The 13,236-nt window shown below is 39.6% G+C and overlaps 1 protein-coding gene and 1 pseudogene across 3 annotated transcripts in view; one reads left to right on the forward strand and one right to left on the reverse strand.

The window, feature by feature from the left end:
- Positions 1-13,236, reverse strand: part of BTBD1 (BTB domain containing 1) — a 57,675-nt gene that overhangs the window by 16,870 nt on the left and 27,569 nt on the right. For both annotated transcript variants that reach the window (XM_050796148.1, XM_050796149.1), the window contains exon 4: positions 9,918-10,115. In XM_050796148.1, coding sequence (XP_050652105.1) covers positions 9,918-10,115 — 198 coding nt within the window. The remainder of the gene's footprint in view (positions 1-9,917; positions 10,116-13,236) is intronic.
- On the forward strand, positions 11,443-13,185 carry LOC126958387 (fatty acid-binding protein 5-like; annotated as a pseudogene). Its single transcript, XR_007727174.1, has 2 exons — positions 11,443-11,473; positions 12,490-13,185. The product of XR_007727174.1 is annotated as a fatty acid-binding protein 5-like (transcript).

A 13,236-nucleotide genomic window follows, 5' to 3' on the forward strand; every position in this document is an offset into this window, starting at 1 on the left:
CTAAAAAAATATACAAAAATTAGCTGGGTACAGTGATGGGCGCCTGTAGTCCCAGCTACTCGGGAGGCTGAGGCAGGAGAATCGCTTGAACCTGGAGGCGGAAGCTGCAGTGAGCTACGATCGTACCACTGCACTCCAGCCTGGGCAACAGAGCAAGACTCTGTCTCAAAAAAAAAAGAACTAAAATTAGAACTACCATTTGATCCAGCAGTTCCACTACCGGATATCTACCCAAAGGAAAGTAAGTCATTACATGAAAAAGATTCTTGCACATACATGTTTACAGCAGCACTACTGGCAACTGCAAAAATACGGAGCCAAGCTAAATGCCCATCAACCAATGACTGGATGAAGAAAATGTGGTATATATACACCACAGAATACTACTCAGTCATAAAACAGAACGAAACAAAGGCCTTTGCAGCAACTTGGATGAACTTGGAGGCCATTATTCTAAGTGAAGTAACTCAGGAATGGAAAACCAAATATCATATGGTCTTACTTATAAGTGGGAGCTAAGATGCTATGAGGAGGCAAAGGCCTAAGAATGATATAATGAACTTTGAGGACCTGGGGGAAATGGTGGAAGGCAGGTGAGCGATAAAAGCCTACATGTTGGGTACCATTCCCCAACATGGTGAAACCCCGTCTCTACTAACAATACAAAATTTAGCCGAGCATGGTGGTGGGTGCCTGTAATCCTAGCTACTCGGGAGGCTGAGGCAGGAGAATCACTTGAACCTGGCAGGTGGAGGTTGCACTGAGATGAAATTGTGCCACTGCACTCTAGGCTGGGTGGTGACAGAGTCTTACTCTGTCTCAAAAAAAAAGAAAAAAAAAAAGGAATAGAATAGCATTCAAATGAAAGATGGAGCTTTCTACCCAGAAAAATATCCTTCAAAAACGAAGGCAAGCTGGGCTCAGCAGTGTGCCCCTCTAGTCTCAGCTACTCAGGAAGCTAGGGTGGGAGGATTGTTTGAGGCTGTGAATAGCCACTGCACTCCAGCCAGGGCAACATAGCAGGGCCTCATCTCTTTTTTAAAAAAAAAAAAAAAAAAAAAAAGTAAGATAAAGCTGTTTTTAGACAAAAGAAAAAAAAGAGTTGAGAGAATCTGGTTAGTATCCTGCCTGTTCTAAAAGAAATACTGAAGGGAATTTTTCAAGCTAACAGAAATGTTTCCAGATAGAAGCACACATCTGGTCATACAGAAAAAAATGAAGATAACTGAAAGGGCAAATATATAGGCAAATCAAAATGATTATTGACTTTAAAAATAATGTTTTGTGGGCTTTGTAACATATGAAAAATTAAAATACACGAAATAGTAGCACCAAAGGCTACAGAAGGTTAAATATAGCAAAAGTATCAATAATGCCTTTATTATAGTGTGGAAAATTTTAATTAAAAATTTTTAATTTAATTAATTAATTTATTTAGAGACAGGGTCTCACTGTCGCCCAGGTGTGGAGAGCAGTGGTGTGATCATGGCTAACTGCAGCCTTGAACTCCTGGGCTCAAGTGATCCCCAGCTCAGTCCCCCAGGTAGCTGGGACTACAGGTGTGTGCCACCACTCCAGGCAAATTTTTAAATTTTTTTTTGTAAAGACAGGGTTTCCCCATTTTGCCGAGGCTGGCCTTGAACTCGACTCAAACAATCTACCCGCCTCAGCCTCCCAAAGTGCTGGGACTAAGGGCATGAGCCACTGTTCCCCACCTAAAAATTTTAATTTTTAAGATTTAATTTAAAAATCAGTAAGAATATATTCTTGTAATAACAAGGGCAACCCACTAAAATAATAATAAAAGACTCTTTAATAAGGGAGGCTGAGGTGGGAGGATCACCTGAGCCCAGGAGGTTGACGCTGGAATGAGCTGAAATCATGCCACTGCATTCCAGCCTGGGTGACAGAGGAGACACTGTCTACAAAAAAAAAGAAAGAAAGTTTAATAGACTATTAATCATATTAAGTATAAAGTGAATCAAATATTCCATATAAAAGGCAAAGTCTTTCAGACTGAATTTTAAAAAAATGAAGCTTACAAGAGACATGGTCAAAATAACGTAAGGCTAAACGTAAAAGGATGAGAAAGACATAGAATTTTTAAAACCTTGAGAAACTATACCAATATCAGACAAAGACTTTAAAACAAGAAGTTTAGGCCGGGCGTGGTGGCTCATGCCAGAACTTTGGGAGGCTGAGGCGAGCTGATCACTTGATGCCAGGAGTTCGAGACTAGCCCGGCCAACATGGCAAAACCCCATCTCTACTAAAAATACAAAATTTAGCAGGGCATGGTAGTGCATGCCTGCAGTCCCAGCTATGAGAACTGCTTGAGCCTAGGAGGTGGAGGTTGCAGTGAGCGAAGACTGTGCCACTGCACTCTGGCCTGGGTGACAGAGGGAGACTCTTTCGCAAAAAAAAAATAAAAAACAAAAACCCACAAGAAATTTAATTAGATTTAAAGTGAGATAGATTGTAAAGATAAAGAAGCAAATTCAATAAAAAAAAATCCTAAATTTGAATGTACCTAATGATATAGTCTCAAAATAAAGAAGAAAACTGAAGGAATCGAAAGGAAACACATTCTCAATCATACCCTGAGATTTAAATCTACTTTTAGTAACTGATAGAACAAACAAAAAGCAAATCAATAGATAGATATATACAAAATTTGAAGATTATTACTATATAGTCCATTCATAGATATAGTATTCAATTTGTTGCAGAGATACAGGACTATTCAGGTTTCTCTGCATATAACAAAGAAGAATACACTTTTCTCAAGTATACATGAATACTTATTAAAACTACCGTATGGGCCAGGTGAGGTGGCTCACGCCTGTAACCCTAGCATTTTGGGAGGCTGTGGTGGGTGGATCACCTGAGGTCACGAGTTCGAGACCAGCCTGGCCAAACATGGGGAAACCCCGTTGCTACTAAAAAATATAAAAATTAGCTGGGCATGGCAGCGCGTGCCTGTCATCCCAGCTACCTGGGAGGCTGAAGCAGGAGAATCGCTGGACCCCAGGAGGCGGAGGTTACAGTGAGCCGAGATCATGCCACTGTACTTCAGCCCGGGTGACAGAGCGAGACACTGTCTCAAAAGTAAATAAAATAAAATAATAAAAAATAAATAAAATTACCATATGCTGGGCCAAAGCAGATATCAACAAATTTCAAAGGGCTGAAATGATACAGAATATATTTTCTGACTACAATGGAATTAAGCCAGAAATCAGCAAGAGCAAGATAAGAAGAAATCCCAAATATTTGGAAATTATCTACAATCTATGAGTCAAAGAAAAAAAAAAAAGCAAAAATTAAAAATTTTTAATTGAATGATAATGAGAATACACATATCAAAAACTGGGGGGTGAAGGGTGCTGGGAGGAAAAATACAGACTTAAATATATGCATTCAAAAAGAATACAGGTTGACCTTCTAAGTATCTCAAAAAGTCACAAAGACTAATAACCCCAGCAAATTAAAAGCAAAGAAAGGAAAGGAAGAAAGTAATAAAGAAAAAGGCAGAAAGTAATGAAATGGAAAACATACTATAATAGAGAAAATTAATAAAGCCAGAAGTTGGTTCCCGGAGAAAATTAATAATATAAACTCTTAAACACTGGGGGGAAAAAAAGGAAATATTTCTAACTTTTGTATGAAGACAATTTTGACAATTTCATTGCAAGAAAAAATATAGAGAGAGACTAATTTCTCTCATTCAGTAGTCATAAAAATACTTTAAAAATTCAGCAAATTAAATCCAGTAATATATAAAAAGGATAATGCATAACAACCAAGTCTGATTTATGTAAGGAATCCAAAACAGGTTTAAATTGGAAAATCAATTAATGTAGTTCACTATATTCACAGAATAAGGGGAAAAACTGTTATCATTACCTAAAGAAAATAAAAAATAAAAAAATAATAACAATAAAAATAACTTGGTTCCTCTAAAAGAAAGCAAAAAAGGAAAAAAAAACCAAAAAACAGATGTGACAATTTGTGAAAACAAATTGCAAGATGGTAAACATAAACCCAAATATATCCGTTGCACAAATTTACATTAAATGCAAGTGAACCAAACAGTTCAGATAAAAGACAAAGTCTGTCAGACTGGATTAAAAAACTATTGGCATATTCAACATCATTAATCATCTGTGACATGAAACTTAAAACCACAATGAAATACGTCCTCACACCCACACAAATGGCAAAACTACAAAAACTGACAATACCAAGTACTGGAGAGGATGTGGGCAACCAGAACGAACTCTTATGTCTCTTCGCTTTGTTGATGAGTATAAAGTGTTACAACCACTTTAAGGGACTGTTTGGCAGGATGGCAGGATCTACTAATGCTGACCATATGCACAGCACACTCCATGACTTAGCAGTTCCACTCGTCTATATCCAACAGAAACGTTTACATATGTATACCAAATCACATGTACAAGAATGGCCTCAATGGCCCCCAAACAGAAACAATCCATATATCCAACAACAGTAAAATGGACAAATAAATCATGGCACAGTCATATTACAAAGCAATGAAAAAGAATGAGCTACTGCCACACTCAACCACATGGATGTATCTAACAGGCATAATGTTAATAGAAAGAAGCCACACATAAAATAATACACACTGTATATATGATTTCCTTTATATAAAGTTTAAATATGGACACAACTAATTTATAGAAGACAGAAAGTAGTCACCTTTCAGAGGGAGATTAGTGACTTAAAGGGTCATGACAAAGGCTTCTGGGGTACTAGTACGGTAGGATAAATTAGTTAAATGAGTATGTTCACTTTATTTGTTCATTTTACTATATGGATGTTAAACTTTATTATTTTTTTTATTTTTATTTTTTTTTTTTTGAGACGGAGTCTCGCTCTGCCGCCCAGGCTGGAGTGCAGTGGCCGGATCTCAGCTCACTGCAAGCTCCACCTCCCGGGTTCACGCCATTCTCCTGCCTCAGCCTCCCGAGTAGTTGGGACTACAGGCGCCCGCCACCGCGCCCGGCTAGTTTTTTGTATTTTTTAGTAGAGACGGGGTTTCACCGTGTTAGCCAGGATGGTCTCGATCTCCTGACCTCGTGATCCGCCCGTCTCGGCCTCCCAAAGTGCTGGGATTACAGGCTTGAGCCACCGCGCCCGGCCGGATGTTAAACTTTATTTTCAAAAGTTTGTTTAACAAAAACCCAAACACTGATTCTTATCAGCAAAAACAAAAACAATCTTGGAGAAAATTGGAACAAGTATAAGTCAGAAAGAAAAACTGGAATATATAATATACAAAGAATCAATGTAAGATAAACCGGTAAAAAAAATTTGAACACACCAACAGAACAACAAAAGACATGAATAATGTAAAGGAAAATAAAAAGGCCAATAAGCATAATAAAATATAATTCAGCCAGGCACACTGGCTAAGAGGCTAAGCTGGAAGAATCACTTAAGCCCAGAAGCTCATGGCCAGCCTGAGCAACATAGGAAGACTTCACTCTAAAACTAAAATAAAATCGAAAAATAAAAAGTAATACAATTCACAACAATCATGAAATAGTGTTAAAAATAAAAACCATGTTCCAATAGACATGGAAAAAGCTTTCTATAAAATCCAGCATCTCTTCATGATAAAAGCCCTCAACAAACTAGGCATCAAATGAATATCCCCAAAATAACAAGAACCATCTATGACAAATCCACAACCAACAACATGCTGAATGGGCAAAAGCTAGAGGCATTCCCCTTGAGAATTAGAAAAAGACAAGGATGCTCACTCTCACCACTCCTATTCAACATAGTACTGATAGTCCCAGCCAGAGCAATCAGGAAAGAAAAAGAAATAAAATGCACCCAAATAAGAAAAGAAGTCAAAACTATCTCTCTTCACAGATGATATGCTTCTATACCTAGAAAACTCTAAAGATTCCATCAGGCTGGGTGTGGTGGTTCATGCCTGTCATCACAGTGCTTTGGGAGGCTGAGGCAAAGTGGATCACCTGAGGTCAGGAGTTTGAGACCAGCCTGGCCAACATGGTGAAAACCCGTCTCTACTAAAAATACAAAAAGTAGCTGGGGGTGGTGGCAAGCACCTATAACCCCAGCTGAAGGCTGAGGCAGAAGAATCTCTCGAACTTGGAAGGCAGAGGTTGCAGTGAGCTGAGATCGTGCCACTGCACTCCAGCCTAGGTAACAAACAGCAAAACTCCATCTCAAAAAAAAAAAAAAAAAAAAAAAAAAAAAAGGTTCCACCAAAGGCTCCTGGAACTGATAAAGAACTTCAGTAAAGCCTCAGAATATAAAATTAATGTACAAAAGTCAGCATCATTTCTATACACCAATAACGTTCAAACTGAGAGCCAAATTAGGAATGCAATCCCATTTACCATGTCCACACAAAAAAGAAATACATCTTAGTTAGATGTATTTCTAAGATGTATTTCTATCAGGTATTTTTACATCCATACATCCTGGTTAGATGTATTTTTACTAAGTAAAAGATCTCTACAAGGAGAACTATAAAACACTGCTGGAGGAAATCACAGACGACACAAACAAATGGAAAAATGTTCTATGCTCATGGATTGGAAGACTCAATATCATTCAAATGACTGTATTGCCCAAAGCAATCTACAGATTTAATGCTATTTCTATCAAACTACCAACATCATTTTTCACAGAACTAGAAAAATATTCTAAAATTCACATGGAACAACAACAACAACAAAAGCCTGAATAGCCAAAGCAATCCTAAGCAGAAAGAACCAAACTGGAGGCATCACATTACCACTGGATTTCAAACTATACTATAAGGCTACAGTAACCAAAACAGCATGGTACAAAAACAGACACATGCACCAATGGAACAGAAAAGAGAACCCAGAAATAAAGCTGCAGACCTACAGCCATCTGATCTTTAACAAAGTTGACAAAAATAAGCAATGGGGAAGATCCCTCTATTCAATAAATGGTACTGGGATAGTTGGCTAGCCATATGCTGAAGAATGAAACTGGACCCCCACCTTTCACCACACACAAAAATTAACTCAAGATAAGATTTAAAGTAAGACTTCAAATTGTAAGAATCCTAGAAGAAAACCTAGGAAACACCACTCTGGACACTGACCTTGGGAGATAATTTATGACAAAGTCCTCAAAAGCAATTGCAACAAAAACAAAAACTGACAAATAGGACATAATTAAACTTTCTAAAGCTTCTGCACAGTAAAAGAAACTATCAACCCAACAAATGGACAACCTATAGAACGGGAGAAAATATTCACAAACTATGTGTTTGACAAAGGTCAAATATCCAGGAGCTATAGGGAATTTTAACAATTCAATAAGGAAAAAAAATCTCATAAAAGTGGGCCAAAAAATATGAAGACATTTCTCAAAAGAAGACATACAAGCAGCCAACAAACATGAAAAAAATGCTCAACATCACTAATCATCAGAGAAATGCAAATCAAAACCACAATGAGATACCATCTCACACTCCTCACTCCTCAGAATGCCTACTAAAATAAATAAATAAATAAATAAAAACAGTTGCTGGTGAGGCTACAGAGAAAAGGTAATTCTTACTCACTGATGGTGGGAATATAGACAAGTTTAGCCATTGTGGGAAGCAGTCTGGAGATTTCTCAAAGAACTCAGAACTACCAAGGTCGGGCACAGTGGGTCATGTCTGTAATCCCAGCACTTTGGGAGGCCAAGGCAGGTGGATCACTTCAGGTCAAGAGTTCAAGACCAGCTTGCCCAACATGGGGAAACCCCGTCTCTACCAAAAAATATGAAAAGTAGCTGAGCGTAGTGGTGGGCGTCTGCAGTCCCAGTTACCTGGGAGGTTGAGGTGGGAGAATTGCTTGAACCCAGGAGGTGGAAGTTGCAGTGAGCTGAGATTGTACCACTGCACTCCAGCCTGGAGTGAGGCTCTGTCTCAAAAAAAAAGAAAAGAAAAGAAAAGAAAAACACACAGAACTACCAGTCAACACAGCAATCCCATTACTGGTTATATATCCAAAAGAAAATAAATTGTTCCCCCAAAAGACACATGCACTCGTATGTTCATCACAGCACTACTCATAATAGCAAAGACATTGACTCAACCTAGGTGTCCATCAGTGGTAGACTGGGTAAAGAGAATGCAATACATACATACGCACCCATGGACACACACACACACCACTGAATACTACACAGCCATAAACAAGAACAAAATCATGCCTTTTGCAGCAACAGGGATGCAGCTAGAGGCCATTACTCTAAGTGAGTTACTGCAGAAACAGAAAACCAAATACCACATGTTCTCACTTGTGGAAGCTAAACATTGGATACAAATGGACATAAAGATGGAAACAATATCCACTGAGCACTGTTAAAAAGGGGGAAAGAGGAAGGGACAGAAGCGGGAAAAGAGTTGAAAAACTAATTACTGGATACTATGCTCACTGCCTAAGTGATGCAATCAATTGTACCTCAAACTTCAGCATCACACAATATACCCATGAAACAAATCTATATGTTACCCCCTGAATCTAAAATAAAAGTTGAAATTATTTTTTAAAAAATTGAGGGCTAGGCGCAGTGGCTCATGCCTATAATCCCAGCACTTTGGGAGCCCGAGGTGGGCAGATCACCTGAGGTCAGGAGTTCGAGACCAGCCTGACAAATATGATGAAACCCTGTCTCTACTAAAAATACACAAATTAGCCAGCTTGTGGTGGTGCACACCTGTAATCCCAGCTACTCAGGAGGCTGAGGTGGGACAATCGTTTGAACCTGGGAAGTGGACGTTGCAGTGAGCTGAAATCGCACCATTGCACTCCAGCCTGAGCAACAGAGGGAGACTCTGTCTCAAAAAAAATAAAAAATAAAAAATAAATCACGAGACTTTTCTTTCTTTTGAATCAACCTGGCCATGATTTAAAGGCAGATAATAGTCAATTATGATATGGGTAATGAAAACAGGTCATAAGTGGTCATGGAGACTCAAAACAGATCTGATTTTAACCAGAAGCATCACCCTTAAGAGTCAAACAGGGGCTGGGTGTGGTGGCTCACACCTGTAATCCCAGCACTTTGGAAGGCTTGAGCCCAGGAGTTCAAGACCAGCCCAGACAGGATGGTGAGATCCTGTCTCTACAAAAAAAATTAAAAAATTAACTGAGCATGTAGCGTACACCTATAGTCCCTGCTATAGTCCCTGCTATTTGGGAGGCTGAGGTGGGAGGATTGATTGAACCTGGGAGGTGGAGGCTTTAGTGAAATGTGTCTGTGCCATGGCACTCCAGCCTGGGCAACAGAAGGAGACTGTCTCCAAAAAAAAAAAAAAAAGTCATAAAGATCTGTCATAATCTGGGGCAAGGCACTCAACCTCTCCCAACTTCACTTCTCTAACCTACACAATATGGATAATATAATTTTGAAAGGCTTAAATGAAATCATACACTTGCATATATGTTTGTCATGTGATCAGTACTGAATAAACAACAGCTTCTTTTCCTCTCTGGCACAGGGAGACTGATAAACCTTTTTTTTTTTTTTTTTTTTTTTTTTTTTTTTTGAGATGGAGTCTCGTTCTGTCGCCCAGGCTGGAATGCAATGGCATGATCTTGGCTCACTGCAACCTTCGTCTCCCGGGTTCAAGCGATTCTCCTGCCTCAGCCTCCCGAGTAGCTGGGATTACAGGCGCCTGCCACCATGCCTAATTTTTTTGTATTTTTAGTAGAGACAGGGTTTTACCATATTGCCCAGGCTGGTGTCGAATTCCTGACCTCAAGTGATCCACCTGCCTCGGCCTCCCAAAGTGCTGGGATTACAGGCGTGAGCCACCATGCCCAGCCCTGACAGACTATTAAAAGAGTTTCAAATAGATTTTGGTGAATTTATACCCTTACCTGCTGCAAATTCCTCAATTGTCATCAGTGGGAACCGGATTAAGGAAAGTGCTTTTCCTAGAACTTTTTGTTTATTCCCAAAAGTCACAGGTAATTGTTGTCTCTGACATTCTGCTTCTGCCCAGCGTACAACAGCTCCAAAAAGTCGACTTTCTCGAATACTGAGTGTGTCTCTCTCTAGAACTGCACAGAGTGTATCTGCAGGCAAAATACAAAATAAACCCAATTAGAAATACTTTAGCTCTCTAACCAATACCAACAGACATGGTTATATTAAGTTTTCAGATCTCAACAAAAAATAGGTTAGACACTTAAAACTACAGACTTTAAACTTTAAAATACAAATAATTAATGGGCTTAAACTCAAAAGTGTTCCACAAAAATCAGTTTAACAATCAATTTATTACTTACCATACATGCAATATTAGATATAGTACTCTCCTTATATATTTATGCCATTTATCAAGTAAACTCAACTATCCAGAGTAAGATTAACAAGCCACAGAAAAAGGTTCCAAGTTAATTACATAAATTCTTAAAGTCTACAGATTATAACTCATTCATTCATTCAGTAAATACTTATTATTAAGCACTCACTATGTGCCAGGTACTATTAGGCACTGATATATCTTTTTTTTTTTTGCGGGGGGAGGGGATATAGAGTCTCATTCTATAGCTCAGGCTGGAGTGCAGAGGCACAGTCTCGGCTCAATGCAACCTCTGCCTCTTAGGTTCAAGCAATTCTCCTGCCTCAGCCTCCTGAGTAGCTTGGATTACTGGCATGGGCCACCACAGCTGGCTAATTTTTGTATTTTTAGTAGAGACAGGGTTTCACCATGTTGGCCAGCCTGGTCTCGAACTTCCAACCTGAAGCGATCTGCCCGCCTCGGCCTTCCAAAGTGCTGGGATTACAGGCGTGAACCACTGCGCCCAGCTGGCACTGATATGTCACTAAACAAAAAGTTAAAAATTCCTGCCCTCACGGAGCTTACATTCTAATGAGGAGAAACACATTAAATAAACACAAGTAAATTAGAGTATCTTAGATGATATACGTGGATAAATACATCAGGTTAAGGAGAATCAGAAATGCAGTTTAAAATAGGAAGGGACCAGGCATGGCGACTTATGCCTGCAGTCCCAGCACTTTGGGAGGCTGAGATAGGAGCATGGCTTGAGCCCAGGAGTTTCAGGCCAGCCTGGGTAATATAGTGAGACCTCATCTCTATAAAAAAGTTTTTAAAAATTAGCCAGGCATGGTGGCATGCAACTGTAGTCTCAGCTACTCAGGAAGCTGAGGCAGCAGGGTCACTTGAGCCCGGGAGGTTGAGGCTATAGTGAGTCATGATCATGCCACTGTACTTCAGCCCAAGCAACAAAGTGAGACTGTGCCAAAAAATAATAAAATAAAATCGGGTGGTTTAGGCAGGCTTCATTTATGCCAAGACTTGAAGGAAGTGAGGGAGTAAGCCAAACGATACCTAGAGGAAGAGTATTCCAGGACTAAAAGTACAGAGGCTCTCATATGAAAGTGTGCCTAGCGTATCTGAGGAATGGTAAGGAGGCCAATGTAGTGGAGTGGAGTGAGCAGGATGGAATAGCAGGCAAGGAGGCCAGAGGCTGTGGGGAGCGGGGGCAATCATGCAGCACCCTGTAGATCATTTGGCTTTTACTCTGAGTGACATGGAGAATGCCTGGAGGATTCTGAGTTGTCACATTTTATGTTCTGAAAGGATCACCCTGGCCTCTGTGTTGAGAAGAGGCTATAGTGGAGACAATATCAGTTGGAGGCTCTTGCATCGATCCAGGTCAGGGATGGTGACCTGGACAAGGGGGGGTAGGAGTAGAAGTGGTGAAACTGATCATATTTGGAATATATTCTGAAGGAAGATTCAATTAGATTTCCTAACAGATTGGATGTGAGGTGTGACTTAAAGAGAGGAGTCAAGAGTAGTTATATATAGCTTATGCACTGGAGGGATGAGGGTAGTTTATATAGCTTATGCACTGGAGGGATGAGGGTGGCATCAACTAAGATGGGAAAGATCACAGAAGGCGCAGGTTTAGGGTGGGGAAAGAGCTGAAGTTTCATTTTAGACATACTAAGTTTGAAATTCCTATTTGACATCCAAGTATAAACGTCATGTCTGTACCTCAGGTCCTCACTCAGAACCCTTTTCCTCTTATGATAGGCAAAATTAAAATAAGCTCAGTTACTTTTAAGTTCTAGCAGCCCAGAAGCAAGAAGTTCAGAAGAGAAAGGGGCTTTAGAGGCTAATATGCTAGAATGAAATGATAAACTGCAATCCAACAGGGATAGAGAAAAGAGGAAATTTGTGAAAAGAAGACGTTAAGCACTTGAAAAGAATAGCAATCAAGGGTCTTATAGAGCTTTTTTTAAAAAACAACACTTCACAGACCTGAGGGTTTTACTGTACAATACTAATGCAACTGATACTTAGTATTAATAATCGCGAGAATCCTAAATTATATTCGGTATATATTGTTTAACATAGGTAGGTAAAATAAAATATGTCTTAGATTTCTCAAAGGGTCAAAATAAATACCCCAGTTCGACAGCACGCTGTCCACGCCGACTTCAACCCCACTCTGCACGCCCGCCTGCCTGCCTGCCTATGCCCACCCACGCCCACCACGGCCACAGTTCAGCAGCTGGAAGGAAGATGGCACCTGGTGGACAGCAAAGGCTTTGATGAATACATGAAGGAGTTAGGAGTGGGAATTGCTTTGCACAAAATGGGCGCAATGGCCAAGCCAGATTGTATCATCACTTGTTATGGCGAAAACCTCACCATAAAAACTGACAGCACTTTGAAAAACAACACAGTTTTCTTGTACCCTGGGAAGGAAGTTTGAAGAAACCACAGCTGATGGCAGAAAAACTCAAGACTGTCTGCAACTTTACAGATGGTGCATTGGTTCTGCATCAGGAGTGTGATGGGAAGGAAAGCACAATAACAGGAAAATTGAAAGATGGGAAATTAGTGGTGGACTGTGTCATGAACAATGTCACCTGTACTAGGATCTATGAAAAAGTAGAATAAAAATTCCATCATCACTTTGGACAGGAATTAACTAAGAGAATGACCAAGCTCAGTTCAATGAGCAAATCTCCATACTGTTTTTTTTTTCATTACTGTGTCCAATTATCTTTATCACAAACATTTTACATGCAGCTATTTCGACGTGTGTTGGATTAATTAGGATCATCCCTTTGGTTAATAAATAAATGTGTTTGAGCTAATAAAAAAATAGTAATAAATACTCCAGTTCCTAAAAAAGGACAGTTCTAGATGGA

The sequence above is a fragment of the Macaca thibetana genome, chromosome 7 (assembly GCF_024542745.1).
Source record: "Macaca thibetana thibetana isolate TM-01 chromosome 7, ASM2454274v1, whole genome shotgun sequence".
NCBI lineage: Eukaryota > Metazoa > Chordata > Mammalia > Primates > Cercopithecidae > Macaca > Macaca thibetana.